Source organism: Nerophis lumbriciformis, linkage group LG17, assembly GCF_033978685.3.
Source record: "Nerophis lumbriciformis linkage group LG17, RoL_Nlum_v2.1, whole genome shotgun sequence".
NCBI lineage: Eukaryota > Metazoa > Chordata > Actinopteri > Syngnathiformes > Syngnathidae > Nerophis > Nerophis lumbriciformis.
The window spans coordinates 4,738,053-4,759,269 of NC_084564.2; the positions used below are offsets into that span (position 1 = coordinate 4,738,053).

The window sequence follows — 21,217 nt, forward strand, 5'->3', positions numbered from 1 at the left end:
CGGTATCGTTTTTTTTTTTTTTAAATTAAATCAACAGTTTTGTAATATGTAATTAATTAAGTCAGTCATTATTAACACACTGAGATGAAGACTATCTTATTTTCAATAAGGTTGAAAGTAGAGATGTCCGATAATATCAGCCTGCCGATATTATCGGCCGATAAATGCTTTAAAATGTAATATCGGAAATTATCGGTATCGTTTTTTTTTTTTTAAATTAAATCAACAGTTTTGTAATATGTAATTAATTAAGTCAGTCATTATTAACATACTGAGATGAAGAATATCTTATTTTCAATAAGGTTGAAAGTAGAGATGTCCGATAATATCAGCCTGCCGATATTATCGGCCGATAAATGCTTTAAAATGTAATATCGGAAATTATCGGTATCGTTTTTTTTTTTTTAATTAAATCAACAGTTTTGTAATATGTAATTAATTAAGTCAGTCATTATTAACATACTGAGATGAAGAATATCTTATTTTCAATAAGGTTGAAAGTAGAGATGTCCGATAATATCAGCCTGCCGATATTATCGGCCGATAAATGCTTTAAAATGTAATATCGGAAATTATCGGTATCGTTTTTTTTAATTTTTTATTAAATCAACAGTTTTGTAATATGTAATTAATTAAGTCAGTCATTATTAACATACTGAGATGAAGAATATCTTATTTTCAATAAGGTTGAAAGTAGAGATGTCCGATAATATCAGCCTGCCGATATTATCGGCCGATAAATGCTTTAAAATGTAATATCGGAAATTATCGGTATCGTTTTTTGTTTTTTTAATTAAATCAACAGTTTTGTAATATGTAATTAATTAAGTCAGTCATTATTAACATACTGAGATGAAGAATATCTTATTTTCAATAAGGTTGAAAGTAGAGATGTCCGATAATATCAGCCTGCCGATATTATCGGCCGATAAATGCTTTAAAATGTAATATCGGAAATGATCGGTATCGTTTTTTTTTTTTTTAATTAAATCAACAGTTTTGTAATATGTAATTAATTAAGTCAGTCATTATTAACACACTGAGATGAAGAATATCTTATTTTCAATAAGGTTGAAAGTAGAGATGTCCGATAATATCAGCCTGCCGATATTATCGGCCGATAAATGCTTTAAAATGTAATATCGGAAATTATCGGTATCGTTTTTTTTATTTTTTATTAAATCAACAGTTTTGTAATATGTAATTAATTAAGTCAGTCATTATTAACATACTGAGATGAAGAATATCTTATTTTCAATAAGGTTGAAAGTAGAGATGTCCGATAATATCAGCCTGCCGATATTATCGGCCGATAAATGCTTTAAAATGTAATATCGGAAATGATCGGTATCGTTTTTTTTTTTTTTAATTAAATCAACAGTTTTGTAATATGTAATTAATTAAGTCAGTCATTATTAACACACTGAGATGAAGAATATCTTATTTTCAATAAGGTTGAAAGTAGAGATGTCCGATAATATCAGCCTGCCGATATTATCGGCCGATAAATGCTTTAAAATGTAATATCGGAAATTATCGGTATCGTTTTTTGTTTTTTTAATTAAATCAACAGTTTTGTAATATGTAATTAATTAAGTCAGTCATTATTAACATACTGAGATGAAGAATATCTTATTTTCAATAAGGTTGAAAGTAGAGATGTCCGATAATATCAGCCTGCCGATATTATCGGCCGATAAATGCTTTAAAATGTAATATCGGAAATTATCGGTATCGTTTTTTGTTTTTTTAATTAAATCAACAGTTTTGTAATATGTAATTAATTAAGTCAGTCATTATTAACACACTGAGATGAAGAATATCTTATTTTCAATAAGGTTGAAAGTAGAGATGTCCGATAATATCAGCCTGCCGATATTATCGGCCGATAAATGCTTTAAAATGTAATATCGGAAATGATCGGTATCGTTTTTTTTTTTTTTAATTAAATCAACAGTTTTGTAATATGTAATTAATTAAGTCAGTCATTATTAACACACTGAGATGAAGAATATCTTATTTTCAATAAGGTTGAAAGTAGAGATGTCCGATAATATCAGCCTGCCGATATTATCGGCCGATAAATGCTTTAAAATGTAATATCGGAAATTATCGGTATCGTTTTTTTTATTTTTTATTAAATCAACAGTTTTGTAATATGTAATTAATTAAGTCAGTCATTATTAACATACTGAGATGAAGACTATCTTATTTTCAATAAGGTTGAAAGTAGAGATGTCCGATAATATCAGCCTGCCGATATTATCGGCCGATAAATGCTTTAAAATGTAATATCGGAAATTATCGGTATCGTTTTTTGTTTTTTTAATTAAATCAACAGTTTTGTAATATGTAATTAATTAAGTCAGTCATTATTAACATACTGAGATGAAGAATATCTTATTTTCAATAAGGTTGAAAGTAGAGATGTCCGATAATATCAGCCTGCCGATATTATCGGCCGATAAATGCTTTAAAATGTAATATCGGAAATGATCGGTATCGTTTTTTTTTTTTTTAATTAAATCAACAGTTTTGTAATATGTAATTAATTAAGTCAGTCATTATTAACACACTGAGATGAAGAATATCTTATTTTCAATAAGGTTGAAAGTAGAGATGTCCGATAATATCAGCCTGCCGATATTATCGGCCGATAAATGCTTTAAAATGTAATATCGGAAATTATCGGTATCGTTTTTTTTATTTTTTATTAAATCAACAGTTTTGTAATATGTAATTAATTAAGTCAGTCATTATTAACATACTGAGATGAAGAATATCTTATTTTCAATAAGGTTGAAAGTAGAGATGTCCGATAATATCAGCCTGCCGATATTATCGGCCGATAAATGCTTTAAAATGTAATATCGGAAATTATCGGTATCGTTTTTTTTAATTAAATCAACATAAAAAACACAAGATACACTTACAATTAGTGCAAATTAACCCAAAAAACCTCCCCCCCCCATTTACACTCATTCACACAAAAGGGTTGTTTCTTTCTGTTATTAATATTGTGGTTCCTACATTATATATCAATATATATCAATACAGTCTGCAAGGGATACAGTCCGTAAGCACACATGATTGTGCGTGCTGCTGCTCCACTAATAGTACTAACCTTTAACACTTCATTTTACTCATTTTCATTAATTACTAGTTTCTATGTAAATGTTTTTATATTGTTTTATTTTCTTTTTTATTCAAGAATTTTTTTTAAATTTATTTATCTTATTTTATTTTATTAATATTTAAAAAAAGGACCTTATCTTCACCATACCTGGTTGTCCAAATTAGGCATAATAATGTGTTAATTCCACGACTGTATGTATCGGTATCGGTTGATATCAATATCGGTATCGGTAATTAAAGAGTTGGACAATATCGGAATATCGGATACGGGCAAAAAGCCATTATCGGACATCCCTAATAATAACCAGTGTTGGGACTAACGCGTTACAAAGTAACGCCGTTATTTTCGGCGGTAACTAGTAGGGATGTCCCGATCCAGGTTTTTGCACTTCCGATCCGATACCGATAATAGTTTTGCACTTCCGATCCGATACCGATACTGACCGATACTGGCCTGTCCGAGCATGTATTAAAGTTTAAAGTTATTTAGCCAACTTAGTTGTCAGAATCATGTTGAAAAGGGTTTTAGTACTCTTGATAACAACTAGCCAGCTGAATTAGGGGAGTTTGAATAATACACAATGGTTGGTAACAAGAAACTGACCTGTTTATTCAAGGATAAACACAAAATAGACAAAATTATACATGACAAACAGAAATGGCATCATTGAACTAGGGCTGGGCGATATGGCCTTTTTTTAATATTGCGATATTTTAAGGCCATATTGCGATACACGATATATATCTCGATATTTTGCCTTAGCCTTGAATGAACACTTGATGCATATAATCACAGCAGTATGATGATTCTATGTGTTTTGATTGATTGATTGAGACTTTTATTAGTAGGTTGCACAGTGAAGTACATATTCCGTACAATTGACCACTAAATGGTAACACCCCAATAAGTTTTTACACTTGTTTAAGTCGAGGTCCACTTAAATTGATTCATGATACAGATATATACTATCAGATATATACTATCATCATAATACAGTCATCACACAAGATAATCACATTGAATTATTTACATTATTTATAATCCAGGGTGTGGAGGGTAAGTGTCAAAAAGACAACTAAAAGAGTTTGATATGAGAATAAATCTAAAGTTAAAATATAGGGTAGAAATGCACCCATTTGCAGGAAATGTAGTCTTGATTTTCAACATTTTCTTTCAAGGCTTGCATGTCTACATTAAAACATTCTTCTTCATACTGCATTAATATATGCTACTTTTAAACTTTCATGCAGAGAAGGAAATCACAACTAAAAAAATCACTAATTTTTTCATACGGTGTTGATGTGGAAATTTTTGCCTCGGCATTTTGAAGGTGTGGGCGTGTGGCACCGAACGGAGATAAGCGTCTCGACAGACGTCACAATATTTGAACAATGATGACGAAAACTGTTTTCTCTGTCGTGTCCGTGTGTCGAAAATTGTTATGCGCTTATTTTTTTATTTGATTTTGTGCGTGGCATAGATTTGCTATGCGCAGAGGACGCTTAAACAGTGCGCAATTGCACAGGCGCGCACCTTAGAGGGAACGTTGGTCACACGGCTGCGCTAGCATCACAGCTAACGTTAGCCATGCTGCTACCTCTCTGCTGGGAGAGGGCGTATACGTATGTGACGTATGACGTGACAGTATGTGACGTATGACGTGACAGTATGTGACATGTGTAAGAAGGTGCGCTTGCTGTCTGTGAGAGGGAGACACAGAAAAGAGTGAGAAGAGCCTGTCGTGTAATGCCAGCAGCTAAAAGCAACTGCGTGAGAATTCACAGACCTGTGGATGTGTTGAAGGTGTGCTGGAAAATGCGGAACGGAGAAGAGGGAGCAGCAGAAAAGTGGAATGTATTATTTAAATAGGTGCGTTGGAAAACACGGAGCGGAGTTTTTTTTAAACTGGATCTGGATCGGCATTTTCCCATGCCTTGCCGATACGCATTTTTTGGCAAATATCGGCGGCCGATCCGATCCAAATATCGGATCGGGACATCCCTAGTAACTAGTAATCTAACGCGTTATTTTTTTATATTCAATAACTCAGTTACTGTTACTACATGATGCGTTACTGCGTTATTTTACGTTATTTTTTATGTAGTATCGGTTAGAAACATAACATCTGAGTGTGTTTTATTGCAGCGCTGCAGTGTCGTCCTTCTGATTCTTCTTGTGTCACAAAACGGAGAAGAGAGACGTGCGCTCTGTGTCTGTCTGGGTGTGGGTGTGGGTGTGGGGAGGGAAGGAAGGGGGGCGTGTCTGATCATGGCAGAGCTGCAGTCGAGTTTCTTAACATGGAGATATTCTCACTACTTTTCCTTTTGTCGAGCACAAAGAAAATAACATTTTAGTTAAATGTAAGTTGTGTCTTGGATCAAAGCACCTATCTACTGCCCAAAACAGCAATTCAAACCTGCTGAAACAGCTACAAAAGCAACATGCTTCGATGAAGCTAGTAAAGAGAGACACAGACTCTGTGTCTCTCTGTGAAAAGTAACTAAATAGTTACTTTTCACAGTAACGCATTACTTTTTGGTGTAAGTAACTGAGTTAGTAACTGAGTTATTTTGAAATAAAGAAAAAAAACTGTAACTAGTTACTGGTTTTCAGTAACTAACCCAACACTGATAATAACTAAGCTGTAGTGACATAGTAAGAGCAAACACCGAGGAACTCTTTTTCTAGCGTACTAAAACATCGCAACGTTTCCTGTTGATTTTGGGTAAGCACGCCGTTAATTCCTCTGCGCATTTATTTTCGTTTCCATAGCAACGAACTTCCGACTTCTGGCAACAAATGTGTGTTTGTACTTCCGGAAACAAACGCGTGCGAGTTCCAATCATGACAGACTTGGTAGTGTCGGAGGCAGATATTTACATATATCCGAATTTTAGTGTTACTTATTTTCTTTCATCGTCATATTTGAAAACAGCTCGTGTTTTCCATTTATTCTCTTTCTGTTTCTCTGCAAGTAAACTGTGTGTGTTAACCTTGAATTCTTTGGAATGTGTTTTGACTAGCATGTGTTTTGACTAGGGAGAGGAGAGAGGGTTTTGGGGTCGAGAAGACAGACCATTTTGGCGGCGCGATAGAATGTTCTATGCTGGACTGGTCTCAAATGTATATCTGCAAAGCTTTGAAAATATACAACAAAATACCTATTCTGTCTCCGGTGGTTTTTCTACTCAGCTTTAAGTGTCGTAAAGAGCTTGGGAGCGACTTGTGACTTGAATTCCCTGGGAGGAACAACTGGTCCAAAACGCAACAGTAGCAAACAGCAAAGATGACTATTTTTGGACAAATGAGGATTTACTACCTTATACTTTTGAATCTGAATATACGAAGGATGAACTGCTGCTTATAGAAGCCAGCACAAAAGAAGAGTGAGACGTTGGAGCAGACGGAAGCCGAGAGAGTGAGGTGAAAGTGACTGGAAGCTGTGATTTGGAGACAAGCTATTTCGACACAAATGGAGTGCTTACCCAAATAAACTGGAAAAAAAAGGCCAGTTGGACCAAATCGTCTATCTAGTGAGTCAGACTTTAATATCAATCATTATACATGCAGCACCTCATGTGTGTTACGACAACGACAGTGTTAGCTAGGCTAACTGTATACAAACAAAACATGAAATGTGGGCTAGTACTTTACAGATACTGTAATATGATTGTTCATGTTTTTAAGCTAGTACAGACTGGTGTATTATCGCAGTGTTGTGCAATACAAACTCAAACGCGCTTCGTGCTGACGTAGACGCTAGTTTATATCTTTTCCGTAGTTAGCTTTTACGGCTAGAAAAAGAGTTCATTCTTACAATAACAATGTCGCGACAGCTTGGTTAATTTACAGGTTACAGAACGCAAATAAAGTATTGTTGACGGAATGTTGACGGTGAGCATATAACACAACTTTAACACTCTTACTAATAATGCGCCACACTTTGAACCAAAACCAAACAAGAATGACAAACACATTTCGGGAGAACATCTGCACCTTAACACAACAGAACAAATACCCAGAATCCCATGCAGCCCTAACTCTTCAGGGATACATTATACACCCCTGCTACCACCAAACCCCCGCCCCTACCCCAAGCCTGAAGTGATTTAGAGGTAGAACTGATCGCTCCCATTAGCTGCATTGCGAGCTACCTAGAACGAGACGATTTTTATATGTTAGAAAGTGAGAAAAAAAAAGAACGATAGGCAAAATAAAATAAAAAATGCAGTTCAACTTTACGGGCAACAGTAATGGATTTGGGACAGCTCTGCAAAATCTATGCACTCAAAAACTAAGTACATGTACTTAGTTTTTGACCTGGGCTAGAACGTTGGCGTGCGGCGGCGGTACCTGCAGGCGGATGGCGTGCTCCTGTTTCCTCTTCATGTCATTGATGTACCAGGCCACCGCCGTCATGGTGATGATGGCGTCCTCCACCACCTCGTAGCCCGGATCGCTCTTGTCCAAGTGCTTGGAGAGTTCCTGGGACGAGAGGGAAGGTTTTGGACAAAAGTATTGGGACACAATCCAGCGAGGACAGTTTCAACTTTTCTGAGAGGAGTCTAGAACAGTGGTGCCAAACGTACGGCCCGCGGATCTGAACAGGTTTAGCCGACCCGCGAGATGAGTTTGCGAAGTATACAAATAAGCGGAGGTTTTTTAATGAAAGAAACTGCTGTTCTAAATGTGTCTAATGGATTTTGCAAACAAGGTCAAGCAAGAGATACAAGGACTGTGAATCTTTGAACATCATACAATTTGATTAGATTCTAGGGCAGGGGTCGGCAACCCGCGGCTCCGGAGCCGCATGCGGCTCTTTGATCACTCTGATGCGGCTCAGCAGCTTACTTGCTGAACCCCCCAATTTTCCCGTGAGACTTCCGGATTTCAGTGCCTCTCGCAGAAAACTCCCGGGATTAATATTCACCTATTTTCACCCTTTCAGATATAATAAGGGCGTGCTATGATGGTACAACATTCGGCGCCCTCTACAATCTGAGGTGGGCGGTGTTTGGTAGCGGGGGTGTATAATGTATCCCGGAAGAGTTAGGGCTGCATGGGATTCTGGGTATTTGTCCTGTTGTGTTTATGTTGTGTTACTGTGCAGATGTTCTCCCGAAATGTGTTTGTCATTCTTGTTTGGTGTGGGTTCACAGTGTGGCGCATTATTAGTAAGAGTGTTATAGTTTTTTTTATACCGCCACCGTCAGTGTAACCTGTGTGGTTGTTGACCAAGTATGCCTTGCTGTCACCTACGTGAGCAAGCGGGAACAACATACAACGTGTAGCTGATCAGGCACGCTGGTTGTAGTGGGTGCTGTATGCTGTACCATTACGACACGCATGACGCTGACAAGCGCCATTCATTTAAAACCCGCGTGCCGCACCAGCTTTCAAATTATTGATTATTATAAAGGTGTGGGCAGCGTGTCTGAGAACCCCTGGTTTAAGCATAGCACAAAGCAAAAAGAAAACTTTGTATGCAGTGTTATTTCATTTAAAATTTCAAAAATAATTTGCGGCTCCCATTGTTTTCTATAATTTGCGAAACTGGTCAAAATGGCTCTTTGACTGGTAAAGGTTGCCGACCCCTGAACTAAATGAAGATAAAACTGAGATAATTGTTTTTTGTGTTACGGCTCATGCTCCTGCCAACGCCGCTCATCCGCCTGTGGACACGCCCACGGGTGCGCACATCCAGGGACGCGCCGCGCACGTCTCCGCCCTGCAGCAGCCACCAGCTGCAATCACTCACCGGCAATCTACACTCCTGGGTCTGATGAGGGCAAGCTCAATAAAGGACCAGTGGACCCAAGGATCGGCGCGGGAACTTAGTTTTCTCATGGTGTACCGTAAGCAACAAGCTTTATGCTCGATTCATGTTTCCTCTCCGTGCCTTGATTTGTCCCTTGTCTTCTCCCATGTTCCCGCAGTACCCTCCGTCACCTGTAAAGTGAGCTGTGCGTCTCACTTTCGCCTGGATCTCCCTCTCCTCTGGACTCTGACTGCCTCCTTCGTTCCTAGACCTTTCTCTCGCCCCTGGATTCTGACGCCTCACTCTCGCCCCGGATCATCTGCCTGCCTCTTGGACCCCTTTTGCCTTGCCCTCTTTGGACTTGTCTGCTCCCTCATCCAACAGAACGGTAATACACAACAGCTAACTACACACATAGTCTAACACCACTCACTCTAGGGTTTTGTCACACACTCCATTTCATTAGTTTAGTTTATATTAGTATTGTTTTGTTATTATATATATATATATACTATATATATAATAAATAATTGTATATACTGCCCCCTGGTGTCTGAGCCGTCACCTCCCCTCTCAGTAATCCATAACATTTTGGTGCTAAAAAAGAAAGGTTTAAAATCATCCAACACTTTCAATCACTGTCCCTGAAAACCTCAAATAAAGCCAGAAATCTTGGGGTTATTTTAGATTCTGATTTACATTTCGACAGTCACATCAAATCAGTAACAAAATCGGCCTACTATCACCTCAAAAATGTAACAAGACTTAGAGGCCTCTTGTCAGCTCAAGACTTAGAAAAACTTGCACATGCCTTTATTACCAGTAGGCTAGACTATTGTAATGGTCTCCTTGCAGGTCTTCCCAAAAAAAACTGTCAGGCAGCTATAGCTTGTTCAGAACGCTGCTGCTAGAGTTCTAACAAAGACCAAAAAATGTGACAGCAATTCTTAAATCCTTACATTGGCTCCCTGTACATCAGAGAATTGATTTCAAAATCCTCCTGCTCACATATAAATCACTACATGGTCTAGGGCCGAAGTATATGCTCCCACTATATACTGTAAGCCCTCTAGATCACTAAGATCTTCTGAGAGCAATCTGTTAGCGGTTCCCAGAGTATAGTCAAATCAAGGGAGAGCATCATTCAGTCACATAGCTGGAATAAACTTCCTAAAGATGTCAGACTTTCCGCAACTCTGACTACTTTTAAAACCAACTGAAAACTTTTATGTTCACCTTAGCTTTCAGCTAAATCTTTTAATCTTTTAACTTTTAACGTCCGCACTGTTTTTATTTTTTCTGCATTTGAATTTTGCTTTTATTTTCTTTCATTTTACTTTGTTGTCTGTGAAGCACTTTGAGTCTGCCTTGTGTATGAAAAGTGCTATACAAATAAAGTTGCCTTGCCTTTATTTTTAATTTATCGTGCCGTGATTTTACCAGTCCGGGAGTAGATTTTTCTCCATGTGGCCCCCGATCTAAAATGAGTTTGACGCCCCTGATCTACATCAACAACATGATTTGTCTGAGTGGCTGGACGGGAGAGATTTGAAAATAAATAAATAAATTAAAAACAGATTTTTTTTTACTTTTTGCCCCGAAATGTTACTGTTAAAAACAAGAAAAGTGAAGGCAGAGTGTAATGCCTCCGTTTGTATGCTGTATTGAGTTCATTGTGTTTTTGAAACTGCATACATTTTTCCTCAGAATAAAAAAAAAAAAATCAAGTGTTTTGTCAAAAGGATTATTTGTAATTTGTACATTTTCAGAATGTTTTTGGCCAACGTAAAACAAAGAAAATCTGAAATATTTACAAACCCCGTTTCCATATGAGTTGGGAAATTGTGTTAGATGTAAATATAAACGGAATACAATGATTTGCAAATCCTTTTCAACCCATATTCAATTGAATGCACTACAAAGACAACATATTTGATGTTCAAACTCATAAACTTTATTTCTTTTTTTGCAAATAATCATTAACTTCGAATTTCATGGCTGCAACACGTGCCAAAGTAGTTAGGAAAGGGCATGTTCACCACTGTGTTACATGGCCTTTCCTTTTAACAACACTCAGTAAACGTTTGGGAACTGAGGAGACACATTTTTGAAGCTTCTCAGGTGGAATTCTTTCCCATTCTTGCTTGATGTACAGCTTAAGTTGTTCAACAGTCCGGGGGTCTCCGTTGTGCTATTTTAGGCTTCACACATTTTCAATGGGAGACAGGTCTGGACTACAGGCAGGCCAGTCTAGTACCCGCACTCTTTTACTATGAAGCCACGTTGATGTAACACGTGGCTTGGCATTGTCTTGCTGAAATAAGCAGGGGCGTCCATGGTAACGTTGCTTGGATGGCAACATATGTTGCTCCAAAACCTGTATGTACCTTTCAGCATTAATGGCGCCCTCACAGATGTGTAAGTTACCCATGTCTTGGGCACTAATACACCCCCATACCATCACACATGCTGGCTTTTCAACTTTGCGCCTATAACAATCCGGATGGTTGTTTTCCTCTTTGGTCCGGAGGACACGACGTCCACAGTTTCCAAAAACAATTTGAAATGTGGACTCGTCAGACCACAGAACACTTTTCCACTTTGTATCAGTCCATCTTAGATGAGCTCAGGCCCAGCGAAGCCGACGGCGTTTCTGGGTGTTGTTGATAAACGGTTTTCGCCTTGCATAGGAGAGTTTTAACTTGCACTTACAGATGTAGCGACCAACTGTAGTTACTGACAGTGGGTTTCTGAAGTGTTCCTGAGCCCATGTGGTGATATCCTTTACACACTGATGTCGCTTGTTGATGCAGTACAGCCTGAGGGATGGAAGGTCACGGGCTTAGCTGCTTACGTGCAGTGATTTCTCCAGATTCTCTGAACCCTTTGATGATATTATGGACCGTAGATGGTGAAATCCCTAAATTCCTTGTAATAGCTGGTTGAGAAAGGTTTTTTCTTAAACTGTTCAACAATTTGCTCACGCATTTGTTGACAAAGTGGTGACCCTCGCCCCATCCTTGTTTGTGAATGACTGAGCATTTCATGGAATCTACTTTTATACCCAATCATGGCACCCACCTGTTCCCAATTTGCCTGTTCACCTGTGGGATGTTCCAAATAAGTGTTTGATGAGCATTCCTCAACTTTATCAGTATTTATTGCCACCTTTCCCAACTTCTTTGTCACGTGTTGCTGGCATCAAATTCTAAAGTTAAAGTTTATGAGTTTGAACATCAAATATGTTGTCTTTGTAGCATATTCAACTGAATATGGGTTGAAAAGGATTTGCAAATCATTGTATTCCGTTTATATTTACATCTAACACAATTTCCCAACTCATATGGAAACGGGGTTTGTATGTTATCATACCATGATTTTACCAGTCCGGCCCATTTGGGATTACATTTTCCTCCATGTGGCCCCCTGAGCTCAGATGAGTTTGTACTAGAATGCTCTGCAAAGGCTTTTAAAGACGCGAGGAGACAGAGGGAAACAATGAGAGGATTATGGGAAGGTCCAGCACTGTTTGACACATGCCTGAGTAGCATTTAACAACAACAACACAGTGTCGCACAACAAAGATGTCCTCTCTTTCATCGGTCCTTTGGCAACCTTGGACGAGAACCAGGAACAAGTGTGTGTGTGTGTGTGTGTGTGTGTGTGTGTGTGTGTAGCTTGAGTCAGCCCGGACATCAGCTTGACAAACATGTGTTTGTTTTTACACACAGCAGCACAGTCATGCTGTTCTTCCTGTTTCCCATCCTGGATCATCATTTGGGATGTTGTCACTTACTACCAATACAATATTTGTTGCAGGTCAACGAGGCGTCATCCTACAATCTCCATTTTTTTTTCTAAAAGCTAAAAAGAAAAGAAATGATACACATATAAAGCGCATCCTAATGAAAGTTTTCACTTCCGATATGATAACGATAGCTTTCAGTATTAGCCGATACAGATATTGACCCGATACGATCAGTGACGTGCAGTCACTAGAGGCAGGTGAGGCGGGGCCTCACCTGCCATCATGGAAAGAAAAAAAAAGTAAAAAATAAATAAATAAATTAAATTGTTATATGTATCCAGTGATTATACTATAAAGTTATTTTCCATTTAACTTCACCAGTTTTAGATTATTTTTATTCAAAATCGCTGAATTTTCACATTTGCCGTTCAAATACTGAGAAGAGACGGTGCGGTGAACAGCAGACTGTTGAGGCACGTCACTCAGTGCCTCAACATGGATTGCGCAATGACTCGGCTAACTGCTGGCCTGCTGTGCAGTGAGACTGTATTGCTATATGAACTATATTATACATTTCCATAGTTTAGTTAGCTGAGGTATATAATGTACAGTGTATTTTGTCAACAACTGTATGTGTGTAACGTATTTCTTGTGCTGAGCGATCATAAAAACGGCTGCAAAAGACGCACTGTGTGAGGCTCGCCTCCTGCACCCCCGCCGTAGAATTGTTATATCAACTAAAGCCCACACTTAAACTTTCCACGTGCAAGATTGAATCTATTTAAAAAAATTATTTCATAAGAAGCCAAAAAGTGCAAAAACAATAATGTTGGTGTTGGAGGAGTTGTGAATGACTGCAGGGCCACAACATTAGATACACCTGCAGACTGCAGGTGTACCTAATTCACAACTCCTCCAACACGAACATTATTGTTTTTGCACTTTTTGGCTTCTTATTAAATAACTTTTGTAACCTATTTTCATGGGCTTTCCTTTTTGTGATGTTAAGTTCCTGTTATGCGCTGCTATACAGTATATGCCTTGAGCTCTTATTTTGAAGGTGCTAAGAGCGGAAGTGATGTCACGTTGCGGAGGTTTTTGAAAGAAGGTAAATAAAGTGGCCCTCGTGTAAACTGGAGCCTCCGTGTTTGTTATTTTGTAGTTTCATACAGTATAGGCCACATTTATAAACCCTCGGTTACACTTTTTTAAATAGATTCAATCTTGCACGTGGAAAGTTTAAGTGAGGGCTTTAGTTGCGGCGCATGGACTTCATTTATAAGTAAAGGTAAGACCATAATAAAGTTTTTTTTAATTAAATGTGCTTTTTTGTGTGCTACAGTTTGTATGTGTAAAGTTAAAGTTAAGTTAAAGTACCAATGATTGTCACACACACACTAGGTGTAATGAAATTTGTCCTCTGCATTTGACCCATCCCCTTGATCACCCCATGGGAGGTGAGGGGAGCAGTGGGCAGCAGCGGTGCCGCGCCTGGGAATCATTTTTGGTGATTTAACCCCCAATTCCAAGCCTTGATGCTGAGTGCCAAGCAGGGAAGAATGCTGGTATGAGCTTTTAAACATAACCCGTTAACTGCTGCCAATCAAATGGTGAATAAGATACTCTTTAGGGTTCATATGTTTGTAAATCTGACTGTGATGAAGTCATACTTTAATTATTTTGCTGTGTGGAGTGTCAGAGAAGGTTTGATCAAGTGAAATGAGTCAAACAGAGAACAAACGCTAGGTATGAAAAAACACTAACCTATTTATTATTAACCATCTGGAATGGACCTATGCTGTCTTTAAGTTGAAGTTGTTTTTGTGGCGACATCTCATGCCCACCATAGTGCATGATGTGTTAAGTTGAATGATGCGGACACATTTGTTACTGGATACATTGTAATTAGAGATGGCCGATAATATCGGCAGGTTATCGGCCGATAAATGCGTTATAATGTAATATCGGAAATTATATTATCGGTATCGTTTTTATTTATTTTTTATTTGAACCCTGTACACTGTTTGTTTGTCTAATCTTGAACGGGTTTGTGCTGAAAACAATGTTTCGTTGTACAAACCCCGTTTCCATATGAGTTGGGAAATTGTGTTAGATGTAAATATAAACGGAATACAATGATTTGCAAATCATTTTCAACCCATATTCAGTTGAATATGCTACAAAGACAACATATTTGATGTTCAAACTGATAAACATTTTTTTTTTTTGCAAATAATCATTAACTTTAGAATTTGATGCCAGCAACACGTGACAAAGAAGTTGGGAAAGGTGGCAATAAATACTGATAAAGTTGAGGAATGCTCATCAAACACTTATTTGGAACATCCCACAGGTGTGCAGGCTAATTGGGAACAGGTGGGTGCCATGATTGGGTATAAAAACAGCTTCCCAAAAAATGCTCAGTCTTTCACAAGAAAGGATGGGGCGAGGTACACCCCTTTGTCCACAACTGCGTGAGCAAATAGTCAAACAGTTTAACAACAACGTTTCTCAAAGTGCAATTGCAAGAAATTTAAAGATTTCAACATCTACGGTCCATAATATCATCAAAAGGTTCGGAGAATCTGGAGAAATCACTCCACGTAAGCGGCATGGCCGGAAACCAACATTGAATGACCGTGACCTTCCATCCCTCAGACGGCACTGTAACAAAAACCGACATCAATCTCTAAAGGATATCACCACATGGGCTCAGGAACACTTCAGAAAACCACTGTCACTAAATACAGTTGGTCGCTACATCTGTAAGTGCAAGTTAAAGCTCTACTGCTATTTATCAACAACACCCAGAAACGCCTACAGCCTCTCTGGGCCTGAGCTCATCTAAGATGGACTCATGCAAAGTGAAAAAGTGTTTTGTGGTCTGAAGAGTCCACATTTCAAATTGTTTTTGGAAATATTCGACATCGTGTCATCCGGACCAAAGGGGAAGCGAACCATCCAGACTGTTATCCACGCAAAGTTGAAAAGCCAGCATCTGTGATGGTATGGGGGTGTATTAGTGCCCAAGACATGGGTAACTTACACATCTGTGAAGGCACCATTAATGCTGAAAGGTACATACAGGTTTTGGAACAACATATGCTGCCATCTAAGCGCCGTCTTTTTCAGCAAGACAATGTCAAGCCACGTGTTACAACAGCGTGGCTTCGTAAAAAAAAAAGAGTGCGGGTACTTTCCTGGCCCGCCTGCAGTCCAGACCTGTCTCCCATCGAAAATGTGCGGCGCATTATGAAGCGTAAAATACGACAGCGGAGACCCCAAACGGTTGAACGACTGAAGCTCTACATAAAACAAGAATGGGAAAGAATTCCACTTTCAAAGCTTCAACAATTAGTTTCCTCAGTTCCCAATCGTTTATTGAGTGTTGTTAAAAGAAAAGGTGATGTAACACAGTGCCCTTTCCCAACTACTTTGGCACGTGTTGCAGCCATGAAATTTTAAGTTAATTATTATTTGCAAAACAAGTTTGAACATCAAATATCTTGTCTTTGTAGTGCATTCAATTGAATATGGCTTGAAAAGGATTTGCAAATCATTGTATTCCGTTTATATTAACACAATTTCCCAACTCATATGGAAACGGGGGTTTGTACTTGTGCAATGACAATAAAGACCTACCTACCTAGAAGTATACATGGCAAGTGTGTTGTACAGGTAAAAGCCAGTAAATTAGAATATTTTGAAAAACTTGATTTATTTCAGTAATTGCATTCAAAAGGTGTAACTTGTACATTATATTTATTCATTGCACACAGACTGATGCATTCAAATGTTTATTTCATTTAATTTTGATGATTTGAAGTGGCAACAAATGAAAATCCAAAATTCCGTGTGTCACAAAATTAGAATATTACTTAAGGCTAATACAAAAAAGGGATTTTTAGAAATGTTGGCCAACTGAAAAGTATGAAAATGAAAAATATGAGCATGTACAATACTCAATACTTGGTTGGAGCTCCTTTTGCCTCAATTACTGCGTTAATGCGGCGTGGCATGGAGTCGATGAGTTTCTGGCACTGCTCAGGTGTTATGAGAGCCCAGGTTGCTCTGATAGTGGCCTTCAACTCTTCTGCGTTTTTGGGTCTGGCATTCTGCATCTTCCTTTTCACAATACCCCACAGATTTTCTATGGGGCTAAGGTCAGGGGAGTTGGCGGGCCAATTTAGAACAGAAATACCATGGTCCGTAAACCAGGCACGGGTAGATTTTGCGCTGTGTGCAGGCGCCAAGTCTTGTTGGAACTTGAAATCTCCATCTCCATAGAGCAGGTCAGCAGCAGGAAGCATGAAGTGCTCTAAAACTTGCTGGTAGACGGCTGCGTTGACCCTGGATCTCAGGAAACAGAGTGGACCGACACCAGCAGATGACATGGCACCCCAAACCATCCCCCAACCATGCAAATTTTGCATTTCCTTTGGAAATCGAGGTCCCAGAGTCTGGAGGAAGACAGGAGAGGCACAGGATCCACGTTGCCTGAAGTCTAGTGTAAAGTTTCCACCATCAGTGATGGTTTGGGGTGCCATGTCATCTGCTGGTGTCGGTCCACTCTGTTTCCTGAGATCCAGGGTCAACGCAGCCGTTTACCAGCAAGTTTTAGAGCACTTCATGCTTCCTGCTGCTGACCTGCTCTATGGAGATGGAGATTTCAAGTTCCAACAGGACTTGGCGCCTGCACACAGCGCAAAATCTACCCGTGCCTGGTTTACGGACCATGGTATTTCTGTTCTAAATTGGCCCGCCAACTCCCCTGACCTTAGCCCCATAGAAAATCTGTGGGGTATTGTGAAAAGGAAGATGCAGAATGCCAGACCCAAAAACGCAGAAGAGTTGAAGGCCACTATCAGAGCAACCTGGGCTCTCATAACACCTGAGCAGTGCCAGAAACTCATCGACTCCATGCCACGCCGCATTAACGCAGTAATTGAGGCAAAAGGAGCTCCAACCAAGTATTGAGTATTGTACATGCTCATATTTTTCATTTTCATACTTTTCAGTTGGCCAACATTTCTAAAAATCCCTTTTTTGTATTAGCCTTAAGTAATATTCTAATTTTGTGACACACGGAATTTTGGATTTTCATTTGTTGCCACTTCAAATCATCGAAATTAAATGAAATAAACATTTGAATGCATCAGTCTGTGTGCAATGAATAAATATAATGTACAAGTTACACCTTTTGAATGCAATTACTGAAATAAATCAAGTTTTTCAAAATATTCTAATTTACTGGCTTTTACCTGTATAAGTAGCACTACCTTATTTGACTAGCTACACTGTGTGTAGTACACCAGGTGTCACCTGTAGCAGGAGGTGGTACTTGAGGATGCGCTGCACAGGTTTGAGGAGGTACGTCTCCAGAGGCAAGGAGTGGTTGAGAGTTGTCTGTCTCTCCTGGAAGAAGCGGACCAGGCTTTGGTTCTTCATGCAGTCCCTCAGAACTGCCACAGAACTGAAAGAGACAGACAACATCAATTAGGTCAGGCGTGATCGTTCATCACAGCATGAACGTCAGGGAACTCGAGAAAAAGAGGCGCCCATCCATCAGGACGGAGGGGATGACAGATGGGGAGGAAGACTCTGCAGCTGTTTGGAACGTTTGCAGGAGACAGAGGGTGTAGTCTGGAGGAAGACTGAGAGCCTTGTGTCCCCCGCAGACAACAATAAGAGAAGAAATAAGACGGTGAGCAGACGATGGAAGAAGACCACAGAGGGGAAAGTGATGAAGGACGAGACAAGAGAGGGAAAAAAAAGAGGACAATGAAGGTGGAGACATGACGAGATTACTCCATGGTTTCACCGTCCAACCGTGTCCATTAGGAGGCCAAAGGTTGTGGAGTTAAGACGTTTGTAGGACAGGTCAAGGTAAAGATGGAGATGTTTTTAACACAACCAGACATGAAGTACACACAAATCACATCAATGACGTAAAGCGCTTCATTGATACAGCACTCTACACAAGGATACGGACCCCTCTGTGTACCAAGACGAGATAGACCTATTTATTAGGTGGTGTGACACTAACCATCTTATTTTAAATGTGACCAAGACGCAGGAAATGGTTTTGGATCCGAGGAAAGTGACTGACCGTGAGCCAGTGGTCATCAAAAATCAGGAAATCACCCAGGTATCCTCATATAAATATTTAGGGGTTCATATTGATAATCTTCTCTGCTGGAAGACACATATTGACAAACTGTGCAATAGACTGCAACAGAGGCTATATTTTTTGCGAAGATTAAGATTGTACGGCGTAAGCAGCCACATCATGATGATTTTCTACCGTGCCATTGTAGGGAGCATCATTAGATACGGGATCACCTCATGGTTTGGCAACCTAACCATCTCCATCCATCCATCTTCTTCCGCTTATCCGAGGTCGGGTCGCGGGGGCAGCAGCCTAAGCAGGGAAGCCCAGACTTCCCTCTCCCCAGCCACTTCGTCCAGCTCTTCCTGTGGGACCCCGAGGCGTTCCCAGGCCAGCCGGGAGACATAGTCTTCCCAACGTGTCCTGGGTCTTCCCCGCGGCCTCCTACCGGTCGGACGCGCCCTAAACACCTCCCTAGGGAGGCGTTCGGGTGGCATCCTGACCAGATGCCCGAACCACCTCATCTGGCTCCTCTCGATGTGGAGGAGCAACGGCTTTACTTTGAGCTCCTCCCGGATGGCAGAGCTTCTCACCCTATCTCTAAGGGAGAGCCCCGCCACCCGGCGGAGGAAACTCATTTCGGCCGCTTGTACCCGTGATCTTGTCCTTTCGGTCATAACCCAAAGCTCATGACCATAGGTGAGGATGGGAACGTAGATCGACCGGTAAATTGAGAGCTTTGCCTTCCGGCTCAGCTCCTTCCTCACCACAACGGATCGATACAGCGTCCGCATTACTGAAGACGCCGCACCGATCCGCCTGTCGATCTCACGATCCACTCTTCCCCCACTCGTGAACAAGACTCCGAGGTACTTGAACTCCTCCACTTGGGGCAAAATCTCCTCCCCAACCCGGAGATGGCACTCCACCCTTTTCCGGGCGAGAACCATGGACTCGGACTTGGAGGTGCTGATTCTCATCCCAGTCGCTTCACACTCGGCTGCGAACCGATCCAGTGAGATTGGCAACCTAACCGTTAAGCTAAAAAGCAAACTGGCCGGCATGCATAAAACGGCAATGAAAATCGTAGGGAGGAAAGAATATGAGCCTATACAGAGCATCTATGAGCAGGCAGTTAGGAAAAAAGCTAAGAAAATGATTTCCAACTCACAACATCCACTCTTTCCTGAATATGGAACCCTGCCATCAGGGAGAAGACTCCGGGTCCCACTATGCAAATTTAACCGCCTTAAATTATCATTTGTCCCAGCCTCCATTAAGCTGACCAACAATGTGCAATAGAATTTTAATACATAGGTTAGCACTTTTTTTTAGCACATAGCACTTTAGCACATAGCACTTTAGAACTAAGCACTTTAGCACACAGCACTTTATCCATGAGCTCTAGTGCAAAGCACATTGGTACTTTATCTTTATCTCCATACTGTAGATTTTATGCCTACATCAAAGTGCCACCTATGTCTATGAAGCTCCATGTTCTGATGTTTAAATGTTAGTTGTATGGTTGTGGTTGTGTCTGTGCTTGTGTTTTTCTTCTGTTGTTTTTGGGTATGTTAAGAAAGCAATGATGCACTGTGCTCAAGACAAATTTCCCCGCGGGGACAATAAAGTTGAACCTTGAACCTTGAACCTTGAACTCCTTTATGCTGTTTTTATTCTAATAACACAGTTAGTTACACTTTAAAGGGGAACATTATCACCAGACCTATGTAAGCGTCAATATATACCTTGATGTTGCAGAAAAAAGACCATATATTTTTTTTAACCGATTTCCGAACTCTAAATGGGTGAATTTTGGCGAATTAAACGCCTTTCTATTATTCGCTCTCAGAGCGATGACGTTAGAAGGATGTGGTGGGCCACGTTAGAAGGATGTGGCGGACCACATAAAATGATGTGGTTGACCACATAAAATGATGTGGCAGGTCACATAAAATGATGTGGCGGGTCACATAAAATGATGTGACGAGCCACATTATTATGATATGGCGGACCACATAAAACGATGTGGCAGGCCACATTAGAAGGATGTGGCAGGCCACATTAGAAGGATGTGGTGGGCCACATTAGAAGATGTGGCAGGCCACTTAAAATGATGTGACAGACCACATGAAATGATGTGGCAGGCCACATTAGAAGGATGTGGCGGGCCACATTAGAAGGATGTGGCGGACCACATATAACGTTGTGGCAGGCCACATTAGAAGGATGTGGTGGGCCACATTAGAAGGATGTGGCGGACCACATAAAACAATGTGCCAGGCCACATTAGAAGGATGTGGTGGGCCACTTTAGAAGGATGTGGTGGGCCACTTTAGAAGGATGTGGCGGACCACATAAAATGATGTGGCAAAACACATTATGATGTGGTGGGCCACATAAAATGATGTGACGGACCACATAAAATGATGTGGTTGACCACATAAAATGATGTGGTTGACCACA

General features: G+C 40.0%; 1 protein-coding gene across 1 annotated transcript in view; it reads right to left on the minus strand.

Moving 5' to 3' along the window:
• The window catches only part of plekhg2 (pleckstrin homology domain containing, family G (with RhoGef domain) member 2), a 225,001-nt gene that overhangs the window by 20,714 nt on the left and 183,070 nt on the right, over positions 1-21,217 (minus strand). Inside the window, exons 9-10 of the mRNA XM_061972275.1 lie at positions 17,965-18,115; positions 7,490-7,621 (exon numbers count right to left, since the gene is read on the minus strand). Coding sequence (XP_061828259.1) covers positions 7,490-7,621; positions 17,965-18,115 — 283 coding nt within the window. The remainder of the gene's footprint in view (positions 1-7,489; positions 7,622-17,964; positions 18,116-21,217) is intronic.